The sequence below is a fragment of the Theropithecus gelada genome, chromosome 9 (assembly GCF_003255815.1).
Source record: "Theropithecus gelada isolate Dixy chromosome 9, Tgel_1.0, whole genome shotgun sequence".
In the NCBI taxonomy this organism is placed as follows: Eukaryota; Metazoa; Chordata; class Mammalia; order Primates; family Cercopithecidae; genus Theropithecus; species Theropithecus gelada.
In genome coordinates, this window is record NC_037677.1 from 67,687,317 (window position 1) to 67,705,180 (window position 17,864).

The 17,864-nt window shown below is 34.3% G+C and overlaps 1 protein-coding gene across 1 annotated transcript in view; it reads left to right on the top strand.

The window, feature by feature from the left end:
* CTNNA3 (catenin alpha 3) overlaps positions 1 to 17,864 on the top strand; it is a 1,732,244-nt gene that overhangs the window by 1,242,542 nt on the left and 471,838 nt on the right. Inside the window, exon 11 of the mRNA XM_025397086.1 lies at positions 10,505 to 10,705. Coding sequence (XP_025252871.1) covers positions 10,505 to 10,705 — 201 coding nt within the window. The remainder of the gene's footprint in view (positions 1 to 10,504; positions 10,706 to 17,864) is intronic.

Below are 17,864 nucleotides of genomic sequence, written 5' to 3' on the forward strand. Positions count from 1 at the left end.
AGTATATAAATACATATCTTTGTATTCTTTGATTGCATAGAGAAAATATGGTGTGTGTATATATATACACACATATATTCCATATATATATATAGAGAGAGAGAGAATACTATGAAGCCATTAAAAAGAATGAAATAATGTATTTTGCCAGCAATATAAATGGTGCTGGAGGCCATTAATCTAGTGAAATAACTGAGAAACAGAAAATTAAGTACCACAAGTTCTCACTTATAAGTGGGAACTAAACAATGGGTACACATAGACATGAAGATGGAAATAACAAACTCCAAAAGGGGGAAGACTAGGAGCAGGAAAGAATTGAAAAATTACCTATTGGGTATCATTTTTACTCTGTGAGTGATGGGTACACTAGAAGCCCAAACCTCACTGTTACACAATCCTGGACATGAACCCCCTGAATCTGAAATAATATAAATAAATAAATAAATAAATAAAAATTACAGAGAGTATCAAGAAATAGAGAATTCTTAAGAGAACAATTACTGATGCTGGTGAAATCAGGATCTTGTTAAGAGGTTACTGGATGGCTATGATTAGGGTCCGTTAGAGAATCTTCTAGAAAGTTTTGTGGCAGGTTCATGGAGAAACTCCATGGAAAGGTAAATAATAAGTATAGACTTTTTGGAAATCTGAGTTAAGATGAACTATATTGAATTTCTGAAAACATGGTACCTTTTAAGTCATATCTTTTTACCTTGTGTTTTTTATTAGTCTTTGTAATTTGGTGTCCAATTCCATGTAGTTTTATAGCAATTTACATATGATAAAAACAATCAGGGTGATACAGAATATTTTGTGAATGACACTGATTTGGGCATGGGAAAAAGTCACACCCTGTGTTTACTTTTAACCTCGTGGACTCCTTTGTTATACGTGTGGTAAATTCAAGTTTTTAATTATGGTTTCCTTGAAACAATTACAAATGATGCTGAAGAGAATTTGTCTCATAGAGAGGGATCTATTCTGACAATTTTTGTGCACCTGAGAGCAAAATATAAGAGAAAAATAAATTTCAGCAAAAGGATGCTGTACTTGACTTTAAAATTAATTCATTGACTAGGGAAGTGAACTTCCCTAAGACATATATCTACTAATAGCCTCTTTTTCCCACATGGAGAGATACTGTATTTTAGAAGGTAGTAAAGATATTTGAACTGTATATATACTTATTATTCTGAGGGGAAAAACAAATAAAAACTTAGTAAAATTTACCAGGTTATCAGCAACTGATTTATTCTTAATTGTATCTGTACATTTGCATTTTACGTACTTTATTTGTTTAGGGTTTCTTTTCTGCTATATGTGTCATATACCTTTAGGAGGTTATTTTAAACAGTACTGGGATTTGCTTTTCTGTGCCCGAAAGTACAGATTTCAAAATTGGACACTCAAGTTATTCTATATTTTGAACTATGAAAAAGGAATAGTACCCGATTGAATACCGACTGTTTTTTATAAGACAATCCAGCAACAGAGGCATCCAACATTAGCATCCAGTGTGCAAGACTTGAATGGTTTTATTGCATATTATGGGAGAACTGCTCACTACTGTCTGTTCCTGCTGACAGTCCTGATGTTCAATCTGGTAATATCCTGAAAGCTTTCTTCTTTTTTTCTTTTTTTTCCTTACCCAGTGCTTTGTTACTAGATGTTAATAGGTTCTCAGTCTATGGGAGAGGAAGCAATGGGACAATTAACATGAAAAAGCTCAGTAGTAGAGGAGTACATGGTAAAAGAGTATGGTCTGAGTGAGAATGCCTGAGGTTTGTTTCACTTTTTCTGTTTGTTTATTTTGTCAGGATAAGAATGCCATAAAATGCAATAACTTAGACTTTAGCTCCTACACCAGAATAGCTAAGTAGCTAAGGCACTAAACTTCATTTGTTTATTTATTCTTACATGGCCACTTTCCTGGTGATGTCTCTAGAATACTTGAGGCCCTCTGGCTATGATGGCTCCTGATTACAGATCCAGAATGTTAACATTACCAGAGCATAGTCAATGTGAGCTTTGTAGAATTAAAATTATCCTTCTAAAATGCATAGATGATTATCTTATGCCCAATGAAAATTAATGTGAAAACTTATAATGCATTCAGCTATAGATTATAATAGCATAAACAATCTTTTGTACCATTTCTATAAAATTTAGAAAATATTTCAAGCCCATAATTTTCCCTTCCCATTATACATTTGGAATAGCTGAATAATATAATTATAGAATCACCTTATCTTGAAATCAGATGAGACTTTAGCATTTTTATAGAAACTTAGCAGGTTAGATAAACCTCGATTTTGAGCTATGACTCAAATTACTATAATTTTATGAATTTGGAGAAGATATTTATCTGCTCAAAGGCTCCATTTTGCTTCAACTATAAAAATGAAATGTAACAGATCTATCTCTTGGAATTATTATGGGAATTAAACAAAATATTATGTATCTGTTGCCTAGCACAGTGCCTGGAAAAGAAGAGAGATTGAAACAGTATTTGTTAAAAACTCCAAGAAACCAGTTGACAACCAGAAGGTGTTACTGCGTGAAGGCTAGAAACTTGGGGAAAGAATAGGACCAAACTTTTTCTTAGTTATATTCTCAGAAAACTGTAGTATGTTCACAATTCCTAATTCATTATTTGTAGACATCTGTAAATAATGTATGTGATTGAATATTTTTATTCCTATTTTAGAAGCTAAACAGTGCTTATTTAAGGTCTTAAATGGACTTGACACTGAATGTAGAATGTTTGAAGAACATCCTTTATTGTTACTATTGATGAACCAATACTGATACATTAGTATTAAGTAAATCCTACAGTTTACAGTAGGGTTCACCTTGTGTTGTAAATTCTATGGATTTGGACAAATGTATATTAACATGTATTCACCATTGCAGTATTACACAGAATAGTTTTACTACCTGGAAAATCCCCTGTGCTCTACCTATACATTCTACCCTCCCTAGGAATTTTATTGTCCCTGTAGCTTTGCCATTTCCAGAATGACATGTAATTGCAATCGTACAGTATGTAGCCTTTCAGATGGACTTCTTTCATTAGCAGTATGCATTTAAATTTCCTGCATGTCTTTTCTTGGCTTGATAAATCATTTTTCATTGCTTTTTATACATTCCATTGACTGAGTGTTCCAGTTTATCCGTTCATCTACTGAAGAACACATTGGTTGCATCTAAGTTTTGGCAGTTACAAGTAAAACTGCTATAAAGACACATGTGCAGGTTTTGTGTGAATGTAAGTTTTAAATTTATCTGGGTAAATACCAAGGTATGGTTGCTGGATTGTGTAGTAGAAGCATATTTACTTTTGTAAGCAACTGCTGAATCTCTTCCAAAGTGGCATTCCAAACTGTCTTCCAAAATGCCATTTTGCATTCTCTTCAGCGAGGAACGAGAGTTCTTATTGCTCTACATTTTCACGGTTGGTGTTATCAGTGTTTTAAATTTTAGTCATTCTAATAGATGTGCAGTGTGTTGTTTTGAATTGAAATTCCTTGATGATAAATGATGTTGCCCATTTTTTTGTGTCCTTATTTGTCATCTGTATGTCTTTGGTGAGGTGTCTGCTCATATCTTTTGCTTATTTTTTAATTGAATTGTTTTCTTATTATTGAATTTTAAGAATTATTTATACATCCTCGATACCAGTCCTGCATCAGATAGGTGTTTTGCAAATGTTATCTTCCACTCTGTGGCTTTTTGTTTTTTGTTTTTTGTTTTTGAGATGGGGTCTCACTCTGTCTCCCAGGCTAAAGTGCAGTGGCATGATCTCAGCTAACTGCAACCTCCGCCTCCCAGGTTCAAGTGATTCTTCTGCCTCAACCTCCCAAGTCACTAGGACTACAGGCATGCACCATCACACCCAGCTAATTTTTGTATTTTTAAAGTAGAGATGAGTTTCACCATATTGGCCAGGATGGTCTCAAACTCTTGACCTTGTGATCTGCCCACCTCAGCCTCCCAAAGTGCTGGGATTCCAGGCATGAGCCACAGTGCTCAGCATCTTTTTATTCTTTTAAGTGTCTTTTACAGAGTAGAAGTTTTAAATTTTTATGAAGTCCAATGTATTCATTTTTTAAAAAAATTTTGTTAATTATGTTTTTGGTGTTATATTTTAAAAGTTCTTGCCAAACCCAAGATCACCTAGAGTTTCTTCTCTGTTATAGAAGTTTTGTAGTTCTGCATTTTAAAAATAGGTTTATGATTTAACATAAAATGTTCACTTTATATCTTTTCTTCTGGATAGCATTCTAATTGAAAAATCAGTCGCTTCCAAGTCAAGGTATACAGTCTATGGATAATTTTCTAAATTTGAAGGCATGAGTTTTACAAATTTAACATGAACATGTGTCAAAAATTTTATTTTTGAGAGGCACTAAAATGAAAAGCCTTGTTTAAAAAATTTAGATAAAGAATGGTTCAATAAAATTTCTCATTTAGAAACACAACTGGTTAATGTCCTACAGAGCAATGAAGCTGTAGCCTTTAGGATTATCTTTTCTATGAAAATAACACTTTTTGTAACAAGAATCATTTACATGGTCATCAGAGTTTTTTTAAAAAAGAGCATTATGCTTTACAGAGTTTTAAAATACCCTAATCAACACTAATAGCAAGTGGAACAAAGACACACTCCTGGAGAATTAGATATTTACCAGGTGGGCTGATTGCAATGTCTGTTCAGCAGGACATTGAAAGGACAAGCAATAGTCCATTTTTTCTATTTCCAAGCTTTTGATAAATTTCTTAACAACTTCACAAGTTGTTACAAGAGCTTACTTAAGACATACCAAGAGAAATATGAAGGCTTCGATGACTTTCTTTTTTTTTTTTCGTGTGTGTGTTTTTCTATAGAATTGTGCGTGAATAAGTGCTGCAGAGTTTGTATAAGTATTGTTGATAATTGGCTTGGAAATAGCAATATTGGACTTTATTTTTCTTTTTATTATTGTCAAAAGTAAGACAAGTAAATTCGAGCTGTCTAAAAGCTCAAGAATAAACAGTTTGCAGTGCAAAGAAACTGGGCAAATTTTGTTAAAGTTTAACAAAACTTTTGTATAATTACAAAGTGACTACCATTTTGACTATTGTATTGGGCAGAATAAAAGACAATAAAATAAAAAGTGCTTTATTTTCTGGTTACTAGATTGTGAACCCTTTGCAGACAGGGACTGTGCTTTATTTTTTATATCATCTACATTTTCTAACATATATTAAGACTTAGGAGAGAAGAGACAGAAGAAAGGAGTTAGGACGTAAAAGAGGAAGAAGGAACTTTACATTTTACATTTAACTGTATGCATACTCTGTATTCTCAAGCTAGTATTTGCTTAGATCTTTCTGTGGGATATTGTTTAATTTGGAAACCAATCATCATAATCAAACTCTTGCCAAACAAATTTTGACCATCTTTAAGTAGATAGGTAAACAACAATTAGCTCACATAGTAATGCATTCTATTTGCTTTTTAGCTTCGTGGTTTTTGGGTAAATAGGAAAGAAAAATTACTGTATTCTTGTTTTTGTTTGTTGAACATTTGTGTAGTTGCCTGTGTAATGTGTTTTTAATTTATAGCTATGGAGCCAGGTATGCAAAAATGGAAACTTGTTTGTTTATAATTAAATTTAGCTTAACTCTCTGAGCTCATATACACTGGGTAGCTAAACTTAATCTTGACAGTTTAGAAAATTCAATGTATTTTGCATTATAGCTCAGTTTCTCTAGAAAAACTAGTTAATATCTTTTTCTCTCTTCTTCTCTTCTCTGAATCTTTTTCTTGCGTATCTAGATATCAGGGGAGGAAACTGTTGTTAGTGTATCATTTCTTGCTTGATGGATTACAGCATAAACTCTCTTCCCCTTAAGGCTTTGCCGTTGATATATTCAAAATCCCACTTCAGGAATTAAAAGCAGAAACTTTTACCTCTCAACCAAGTCTAGCTTTTGCAAACAAAATGTGCCTCTACTTTCAGTCTGTTCTCTGGACTGTGGATTTATAAAATTCTACTTTGGCTGTCGAAAGCCAATGATTTCACATTTTGTTCTCACTGAATTTTGTTTGTTTTCTACTTTCCCTGGGGCAATACATTTGACCTTAAAATTCTGGCTTTAATTGTTGAAAACTGGCCAGGTGCAGAGGCTCTCTCCAGTAATCTCAACACTTTTGGAATCTGAGGTAGGAGAATCGCTTGAGGCAAGGAGTTCGATACCAGCCTGAGCAACATAGCAAGACCCTCTCTCTATAAAAAATTAAAACAGCCAGGCATGGCGGTGAGTTCCTGTAGTTCTAGCTACTTGGGAGCCTGAGGTGGAATGATCACTTGGGCCTAGGAGTTTGAGGTTGCAATGAGCTGTGATTACGGCACTGCACCCCATCCTGGGTGACAGAAGGAGAATTTCTCAATCTCTCTCTCTCTATACACACACACACACACACACACACACACATATATGCACATACTTGTTTATATATACATATATATACGTGAAACTGAACAGCTAGAAAAAATTATAATTTAAAAAATGCATTTCAAAATTTTATTGTGCTACACTTCCTATAGTGACTGAAGTTGGAGTTAGCCAGAGACACTTGCACCAAAAAAAGCTTGCACCAAACAAAGTACCTTTTAGTCAAAGATCAGTTCCTTTATCATCCTGTGTATTGCTATTTTCCAACATAATAGAAATCACCCTTTGCATCTCAAGATGGCCATGAAATGATTGATAGAAATTGCTAATAATTCAGCAATTCTCTGCTCTTAAATGAATGCATTTCAGCATTTACGCTAACACCAGGACATTCCACCCCTCACCTCAGAGCAAATGTTAAGCTGATACTCTGGAGCTGTTAAGAAAAATCTTTACTGTGTGACAATCCTTCAAACCATAGTATTCTAAATGTGCTTGTTCTATAATAACATATTCTTTCTTTTAACCTCATTTTTTAAATGATGCATTTGTTGAGCTCAAGTGCATCTACTTCAGAAAAAAAATTATTTGAGGAGAGAGCCAAATGACTTTTGCTGTGTTTAAAGAGTAAACCCATTCCATTAGCAGCAAAGTCTAAAGAGATTCAACAGTAGGAAGTTATATACAAGGTATTTGGCATTTTCTTCTTCCCTAAAAGTTTAAGGGCTGTGTAGTTAGGCATAAAAACTCAGGCCTTCATGAAGGTCTTTTAGCCACTTAAGTTCACCAGAAATATAAATAGCAGAGAAATAATCATTTTTAAGAAGCCGTTTAATGTTTAGTTATTATACATATGTGGGAGGTACCTAACATTTTGATTTTCTTTTTCTGGCATTCTATGTTTAGAGCCTCATGCAAATAGTTGTTGGTAGCATTCTGTAAAGCATTCAGGGTAATGGGAAAGTGTCACAATAATACAAAATTTGTGAACCTTTTCCAATTCTTTTGTGCTATATTTAATCTTAGAAATTTCAAAGATCATTTATACATCTACTCCAACATTCTTACTATAGCTGCTTTGGGTTAAGTCTGGTTATAGATTCTTTTTACTTATTTCACTTATTTTTTTTTATACTGTATATGTTTATATAAGACTTTTATTTCCACACTGACCTTACCTCTATAATTCTTCAACAATATTTAACACCATGGCTTCTGACAGCATTATTTAATTGTGAGCAGTAGTCACACAACCTTCTGTACAGCCAAACAACAACAACAACAACAACAAAACACAGAAAATTTCTTGCTATATTATTATTAACTGCATTAAATAATACATTCATGGGCATATAGATCATACTTCTACAGAAGAGGTGACTACTCATTCATTGTTAGTGAATATCTTTGTATATTTTCTTCTCTGCAAAATTCAGTAGGAAAAAAATAGTGTGTACAAGCTATCATTTCATCTTTAATTAAAGAGAAATTACAGAGTTTATTACATATTATCAATCTTCCAAGAATGAACATTGTTTTTTCTGTAAATATTCTTTCACTTGTATAGGACTAAGAAAAATAGCTCTGCAATATAAAATTGAGCACCTTAGTGAATACAGAGTAAACATTCATAGAATACATATATGTTGCATTTGTTTTTTTAAAAAAAGACCTTGCCAATGTACTTGAAAATGGTAGCTTCTTAATGTGTCATTAAAGTGTACATCTGTGGGCTTTGTAAAAATTGATGATTATTATGCCTTCTAAACTCAAACCTGTACTTCTGTTCCAGGGGAAATATGAGAATATACATATGCTTTCTGTTGAGATTGGACCATGACTGTATTTACTGTAGGCTTTAATGATACATTCATAACTGAATGCTACAAATTAGGTTAAAACCCTAGTTAATTTATAATGAAGGTTTTTAGTGCTTAATATTTTTCATGTAAGTGACTTTGAATGTCCCTAATATGGGTTAAATTTGCCTAATTTCAGATCGCAGATATGTGTTTACTTATGTTCATAACCCATGATTTAAGAATGTCTTATGAGAGCTTCATTCATTCATTCATTCATTCATTCATTTAACAAGCATTCTTGTTAGCCTAACAGGTACCAAGTATTATAACAGGTAGTATATAGAATACCTCAAGGAATAAGATAAAATTCTTTCCCTCAGATATATTTCAAATTCTACAAGAGAGAGAGAGTTTTATAAGTAAATAATTAAAACACAGGAAGAATCTCTAATCGAAGAGCATATACCATTTTATGTGAATCCCAAACAACATGGAACAAAGTTGGTTTTGTTATAGGGAATGAGGAAGTCAGCATAGATTTCCTGAGGCGGGAACATTTGCCTAGTGGCTTGAAAGAATAGTAGGAGTTGAGCAAGAAGGTCAAAGGGGACAGACTGTCTAGACCAAGGTTTTAATATACCCAAGGACAGAGACATGGAAGATCATGAATGATTTTGGAAATCATAAAATATGTATAACAGAATAATAGAAGCCATGTCTCAGAAGGTCAACAGGGACCATATTCAATGGTAGTTTGACTTTATTTTCTTTTTTCAACAATTATGTCTATTAGGTCTGCTTGTTGCAGAACTGAGTTCAGGTCCTGGATATCCTTGTTAACCTTCTGTCTCGTTGATCTGTCTAATATTGACAGTGGGGTGTTAAAGTCTCCCATTATTATTGTGTGGGAGTCTAAGTCTCTTTCTAGGTCTCTAAGGACTTGCTTTATGAGTCTAGGTGCTTCTGTATTGGGTGCATATATATTTAGGATATATTTAGTGTTTTGGCTTCTGGCTTTATCACATGAATCCCCACTTAATATCTTTAATAACTATTTCTTTAAAACATGCACAGAAAACAATTAAACAGTAAAATCTCAGTAATTCCAGAACATATCATTATGAAATATATGAATAAATATATGAATAAATAATGTTATATTTATTAATATATTTAAATTTTAAATATATATATGTATTTAATTTAAGATAGATAGATAGGGCCTCACTCTCTTACCCAGGCTGGAGTGTAGTGGTGTGATCAAAGCTCACTGCAGCCTCTAACTCCTGGGCTCAATCAATCCTCCCACCTCAGCCTCCCAAGTAACTAGGACTACAGAAACATGCTGCTACTCCTGGGTAAATTTATTTTGTTGTAAAGAAAGGGTCTTGCTGTGCTGCCCAGACTGGTCTTAAACTTCTGGCCCCAAGTCATCCTCCTTCCTAGGTCTCCCCAAGTGCTAGGATATCAGGTGTGAGCCACCACACCCAGACAGATTTTATTTTCTGTACAATAAGAGGGAAGTGTGACTCTGTAAGGAAACTGAAGAGCTCCTCTGTAGCTCACACACACATAGTCAACACATATACACAAGCAGACTGGGAAAGAGAAAGACAGAAAGAGACACAGACAGAAAGAGAGAGTGAGAGAGACAAAAAGAGGGAGAAAGAGAATTAATGATATGTTATGGAATTACTGAGATCATATTGTTAAAATTGTTTTATATGTATATTTTAAACTTCCTGCTATGTTCATGCCCTAGTCATCTAAAAAAGGATGGAGAGGAGGAGGTCAGGAGACACTCTTCAGAGTAGGCAACTTTCTCTGGAATTCATTTATTTAAATCAATCTTTTCCTTATGTATATATAAGTTTTATAATCTGTATAATATTGCTTTCATTCACAATGTAGCATTTCATCATCACATACTTTATTTTCATTTTAATCTAGAAACTGCCTTTAATTTCCACCTCTGTGTCACTCTAAAAATCTAATCTACTGGAACTAGAGTCTAAAATAATATGCAGTCAATACAAATTTCTCTTAAAATGTAACATGTTATATTTCATGGATTTTGCTATTAAAGAGTAAAGGGATGTATGCAAAATATGTCTCCAATTTTCTTATAATTCTCAAAATCTTCCATTTCCAATGTGCACTCTGTCTGAAGTCAGAAGTTAACATGATTATAATCTGCTAGATTTGTATGAATTTTAAACACACACACACAAAAACTAATTTGATTGATTTACTTACAGAAAGCCATATCTTGGAAGATGTCAACAAGTGTATCATAGCCTTAAGAGACCAGGATGCTGATAATTTAGACCGTGCTGCGGGTGCTATCAGAGGCCGGGCAGCGAGAGTTGCTCACATCGTCACGGGTGAAATGGACAGTTACGAGCCAGGGGCATACACGGAAGGTGTAATGAGAAATGTTAACTTCCTTACAAGTACGGGTAAGTCAGTTGCCAATAACAGCTGCACTGTTTCTCATATCTGAATCTACATAGATACCGAATATTCATACATGTGGGAAAGATTCTAGTCTGTGTTCCTTCTTTTGACATATATTGCCACATAGTGCTTGTATACTTTGGTTATGCAATTTGAAATTTATCTCTGAGAAGTAAATATGTTCATTGGTGAAAAGAGGTCTTCTATAAATACATGTGTTATGTAAATTACCCACAGGCCTTAGCCAGAAACCATTTAGAATGTTTATTAATGCCTTATCTGTTAGGAGATATAATTAGAATGATATGGTATTAAGTATGTGATAATCACCAAACCCTCTCTTAACTGTATCATCGATATCCCTAGGTTTTTGTTTACGTTACTTAAACATAGCAAGTCAGTCCTATGTTTCCAGAGAAATGCTCTTACCTTCATCTGCAATCTGTTTGCAAAACAGCAATTTGTTCTTGCACATAATCTTCTTTGATTGCATAAGAAATATGGAACCAGTATTTTGTGTTGGTTGTAGCACTCAAGTTAATATTTTCTAAAAATCAGCCAGTAAATGCTTCGTTTTTGAATCTCTCAGTAAAATGACGTTTTAATGCTATTGTTAACCTTTCTACAAGAAACTTACAGAAGTGTCTGAATTCATATGGATTCAGAAACAATGAGGACAATCAACTATTTTTATAAGTCATAACAGCAGAACTCCTTTTTGTGAAAACCCTTTGTGAATCTGTGAAATCCTCAGGTTAGATTTTTTTACTATTGTCTCCTAACAGTAGGGTGATAGTGCATCTGTGATTCCTAAAATATTTGAAATTCCAACCTTAAGTTATCAATCCTAGATAATCATTTTTCATGTTATGCATATGGAATATGAAACTTGTTATGCACATTGTTTAGCAAAAGGAATAGAAGGGACAAGGATGAGTCATTTTTTAAGTTTTTCTTTTATTTTTGAAGTCACTCCTCAAAATGAATTAAGAGAAACAAGCCAACAGTTGAATAATATTCACTAGAGACTAGGTCTGAAGCACTATGCTGCAAGGCAAGCTTAGCAAGGTTTGCAGGGAATAGATGATCAGTTTTGCTGTTTTTCTGGCAAGTTGATAAACAAAATCATTGATGAATCTTGGCATATAGTTTTCTTATTATCTCTTTGAAATGTTTCTAAAATAATGCAATGCTAACAATGTGGTAAGGAAAGATAAAACTCTTGATATTATTAAATTTATATTTCTATATCTGCTCCTCAAAGTCACCGGTATCAATAGGGCACATAGTAGTTACTTTTTCAATAAGTTGTGGCAATATATTTACTTGTTTAAAAAGATGATTGTGCTCTAGTCATTCAGTATCTCTTCCATAACTAAATTTAAGCACTACTTTCTTGTTGGTCAAAATCAAGTATAGAGTTATCTGTGTCCCTGATTTTTTTCTACCTTCTGAGAATAGCATGTAAGTAAAAGAAGAATGTAACAGGGGTTATTTTTTTAGACAAATAAAAATTTCCTATCAGGAATTGATTAGGTAAAATCTAGCAGGACTAATATTTTGCCTCTGTCTCAGTTTTATAATCATGTTAGTCTTGTGAGCATGCTCTTTATGATCATAATGTCTGTTTGAGGCACCAGGTTTACAGTTTTATGCTCTATCACTCCGAAATCAGAAAATTTTGAGACAAAGTTACTTACACACTTCAGAGTTTATTAATCCCTCTTTGATTTGTAATAACCTTTCCAGATAGCTAATCGATATGGCTATATTATCACATTCAGAAGAGAAAAAAAATCTTTTTTTCTTCTAATTAGTGGTATATGATTTTAATTAAAATTCTCTAGGTAAATTATGTTCTATATCCCAAATAAAATGAATATAAAATAATCCTAGGTATTGTGTATAAACAGCATCTTATTATTAGTGTAACAGTATAGTTTATGACATCCCAATTTTGTTATTTCAGTTATTCAGAAAATTTTTGGTGTATCTTTGACAAAGCTTTCCATTTTTGTTTATGTCTAATTCCAAACTATTCTCCAAATAGCTTTCCTTGAAATTTATGAAAAGCATGCCTCACTAAAGGGAATTCTGAGCAATAAATTAGATGAGAAAGCTAATTAGATCAGTTTGATCTTAACCAAAGCTGAAAAATGTGAAAATTTTCTTTCCCATGGAGATATTGTCTATGAAAGATACTTCCCACTACTCTGTCCTCCACAATTTACTAACAGGAGATGTTCATCTTTGTTTGCATCTGTTTCACATCTTAGACTTCTTATTTATAAATAATTACCAAATTAAATAATTGGAAAATCTTGTTTTGTGTTATGAGGCCTGCATAGCTTACTTTTTAGCAAGTGAACAGTAATATCTGTGAACTGTTTTTCTCTGTGTTTCCTTTTCTTTTATACAGTCTCCAGGATTTAACCCTCCTTTCTGAAAATGACTTAATGAGGAGTAATTGTGAGTTGTTGTTCATTACCGAGACTTTTCCATCTTTGCAAAGTTTGCCTTAAAATACTATCATAAATGATGAAATATAAGCCATACTATCTCAATCACAAGGAATGTTTTTAGAACATAGCACCTTTGATTTTAATCAGACTTTGTAGCTTATTAGTACATTTTCAAAATTTGATGATTTTCTAAGTGTTTTCTCAGCATTAAGAAGCAGGGCTGACCTATTATATCTCAGGAAATTATATTGTTCACAAACTCTAATGAAATGTAGTCAACATCTGGAATGCTACGTTTCACCCAGATAGAAGCATAATATTGTAATCTTCATGTGAATTTCTTTATCCCACCCCATTCATCCCTGTTACTAAGCTCCTCCTCCTATAAGGAATTCTTAATAGAGAAGATAGAATACATTAGCTTTTTAAATAAATAATAAACCTTTTGGACTGTAGTGTGAAGGCTTACAAATTATACTCTTAGTGTCAACTTCAGTTCTTTTGTACTATGTTGGGGAAAAACCTAAACTGGAAGTGGACTGACATAGGACATTTTTGTGTGATTTATGAACTCTATAAAATTCAGGAATCACTAGGCCCCAGAGCAGCTGTTGCAAACCCCCAAGCCCCACCTGGTTTTACTGTTAGCCAGGCTCATGGACCAAAACAGAACAGGCACATAAATGAATCTGACCAAGATATCCTGGTGGCATCCACTGTTGACAGCTGGCAGTGATGGCAAATACAGGTTCATTCATCAAGTATTGAGACCAAGACTGGAAAGTGTGTATCCAGAATTCCCTCCTTCTTAGAATGAACAAGTGCCATATAGTTACATTTTTTTTGTCTCAAAGGCAAATGAGACAGTTGAAAGAAATTTTGAGTCAATAAATGTTTCTAAAATTTTGTTATAAATTGTTTATTCCAGTTTAAACAACAGGTAGAGTTTTAAGATGTATTTCATTTAAAACTTACTTTAAAAAACTTTAATAGCAGTTGGTAACCCCTATCAATTCTCTTTCATTTAATATAGTTTACATATACATATCTTGCATTTTGTAGCTTGATTAAAACATGGTACTTTTTTTTTTTTTTTTTTTTTTTTTTTTTTTGCATTGCAGGTCTGTCCTACAACCTTAAATAGTTATAAAAACTAAAGGTTTTAGTTCTAGCGTTCCTTGCCCTCTTCAGTCCAGCAGTGTTTGAAAATTGGTAGTCCACATACTAGATATGACTCAAAGAATTTTTATGTGGCCAGTGGAGTTTTGACTAACATAACTTTCATGGGAATTGGCTGGAGCTTAGTGGTGTCCTCTTTTTCACTGAGCCTTGGCCATGGTCTCTACCATGCCATAGTCCCTTCCATTCTCTCTCATTATATCCCCAGTCTTCTTTGCTCAGTTTACCTTTTTGAACTCTGGAGGTATTTGATTTCACCTAAAATTTTATTTCTATTTTTTTTTTTTTTTTCTGATGTGGGCCAAAAGGCACCTTCCACAACACTTAAGTTAATACTTCCATAATGGCGGGGATGTGCCAAGATTATTAACTGCCATCACTCTCTTTTTAAATATCTCTACCCCTTGTTTCTCACATCAAATTCTATGCATATTTCAAGAGAAAGTGTATATTCATGTCCTCTAGAAACCTTTGGCAATAATGAATTCTTTCTGTTCTCGTGCACTGTAGCTCTTAAGGGACATGCCACTCAATTACATCATCCCAGACAAGTATATGCTCTTGATGAACTCCTCAGATATACTAACATAAAAATGGCTTTTCTGGGCCGGGTATGGTGGCTCACACCTGTAATTCCAGCACTTTTGGAGGCTAAGGCAGGTGGATTGGATCATGAGGTCAGGAGTTCAAGACCAGCCTGGCCAACATGGTGAAACACTGTCTCTAGAAAAAATACAAAAAAATTAGCTGGGCATTGTAGCATGTGCTTGTAATCCTAGCTAAACGGGAGGCTGAGGCAGGAGAATTGCTTGAACCGAGGAGGCGGAGGTTGCAGTGAGTCAAGATTCTGCCACTGCACTCCAGGAGGGGTGACAGAGCGAGACTCCGTCTCAAAAAACAAACAAAAAATAAAATAAACAAAAAAAGGCTTTTCTTTCAAACTGGAATATGAGTTACAGGGGAAAAATACACTCATATTATTTCTCTTTGAATCTCTCCCAGGGCCTAACATTGTCTCAGGTGTTAGAATAAAAATAAAAATAAAAATAAAAACCCAAAACGAAACCTCTTAAATTAAGCCTATAAGGCTTTGCTAATTCTATCCCTGCAGTTGGAATGATTGCCTTTTCTTCTCTACTGCCCTCTTAAAATATAATCATTCTAAACACTTTCTCAAATGCCACCACCTTTGCAAAGGAGCTTTTGATTCCCTTTCAGTTAGAATTAATTGCTCCATTATCTGTATTACTATGAGCTTGTCCTCTAGTTAATGTTTATTTCACTTTGCCTTTGATCATAATCAGCCATTTACATACAAGTTTCTCCCACAAGATTGTAACGTCCTTAAAGACAGACATCACACTTTCTTTAGTTTTATTTTCCCCGGTAGCATCTACACATAGTAGAGGGGCCCAATGATCATTGATCACCAAGTCCTTCTCCAAAATTTAAATTTAAAATTTACTGCAAGGTTACACTGCGATACAGTCTAGTTAAGCAGGAGAATAAGTTGTCATCCCAATTCAGGAGGAAAAAAACCCCTCAAAACAGTAGGCTGTGTCAAAGGATGGGGCAGAGAAAAGATTAAGAAAGTGATTCATTACTGTCCACAGTTAGATCTTAGCCGCTTCCAGAAAACTTGGGGTCAGATTTTTAAAAGGTTCTTCAGCAAGCTTCTGAACAATAGATCATGAATGTTGTGTATTCAATTACTTACAAGAACCATCATTGAACTACATCTGTTGAAAGATCTGACTGAACCTCATTTCAGTAATGCTTCCAGCAAATCCCTGTAAGGGGTGGTGACTATGCTTTCACATTTGGAAACTATCGTTGGTGAATTTCCTCCCCTTTTAGCAGTCTGAACAGGCTTTCAAATTATATACTTTCTGCCTTTTGGATTAAACATTAATCTAACTTTTTTTTTTAAACACAATTAGAGAGCATTAACAAGAGGTTTCTGTCTGCAGATCACTTGGCTAACCTGGATAACTGTGTGTCTTCGTGTTGATAATTCTAAAGTTGGAAATTAAATTACAACTCAGTCTCTCTAAAGAAGAGTAAGATCTCATGACCATGGAAGGGCTTCTGTTCCCGTAGGAGTGTGGGACCTTAGGTAACATTATGAGTTGAAGAAAGTAGCTGTTAGAACTCCTGAGTGGAAAAACCTGTTTTCTGTTCAAGGAAGACTGGATTTAAATAGGACCCAGATCTGGTTAAGAGACTAAGGATCTAGTTAAAGAACTAAAATAAGAATGACAAGATTCTCATCTTGCCATTTGAAGTAAATGAACATACAAACTTGTCAGAAAAAGAAAGTGCTATAAAAACCGCCATCTTCAATATGTATTGTGTGATGCAAAATCTTTTCTGACCTTTTTGACAGGGTACATGGAGTAATCTAAAGTGACACAGTTGGTAATAGCCTTATTTAAAAAATAAAAAATATTCTGACACATTGGTAGAAATTTCATTGTTAAACGAGGAATAATATAAAGGACTTAAGGGTGGATATTAAAGAGGGGTTGAAATGCTGCCATATCTGCAAAATGTAAACTATGTAACTAATGTGGTTTGCTGTGTCCCCACCCAAATCTCTTTTTGAACCGTAATTCCTGTAATCCTCATGTGTCGAGGGAGGGACCCAGTGGGAGGTAACTGAATCATAGGGGTGGTTTCCCCTATGCTATTCTTGTGATAGTGAGTTCTCACAAAATCCGATGGGTTTATAAGCATCTGGCATTTCTCTTTGGGGCACTCATTCTCTCTCCTGCCTCCCTGTGAAGAGGTGCCTTCTGCCATGATTGTAAGTTTCCTGAAGCCTCCCCAGCCATGTGGAACTACGAGTCAATTAAACCTCTTTTCTTTATAAATTAGCCAGTCTCAGGTATTTCTTCATATCAGTGTGAGACCAGTATGAGAATAGACTAATGCAGTAACTTTGAGATTTTTGCTGAATGAAGGATGGGTTAAGGACAGTGGAGATGAATTGGCGTGGACTGAAAGGAAGGGAGAATTGGAAGATGAACCAGAGAATGGGAACAGGCTGTGTGGTTATTCACCAGTGCAAAGATGTTCCAGAGGTCTTGTATCTTCTGTAACTCTAGAACACCTGCGACCAGCCTCATATGGATATTCTCCAGGGAAACAAGATATCATCTAGAAAAAGAAAGAGGTTATATATTTCATTCTGATCCTACTTTCCCACATATCTGTAAAATGACTAATTCAGATTTACTCTATGAATCTTTGTGTGCTGAAGGCAGTAGAAAAATAATTTATTTTTTAAAAGATTATACATGAAGTGTTAGTTTTGGTTCTGGGTTGCAAACAACTGAAATTAAGAATGGCTAAATTAGACAGAAAAACACAGGAAGGCTGGAGAACAAGAAGAGAAAACTGGCAGACTGCAAGGGACACTTCATATAGGAAACACAGTTAAAGCCATCCCTAAAAATAGCTTTTTGAAGTGCCATTCCAGCCCCCTCTGAACATTTAATGCCACTAACGGTATCATAAC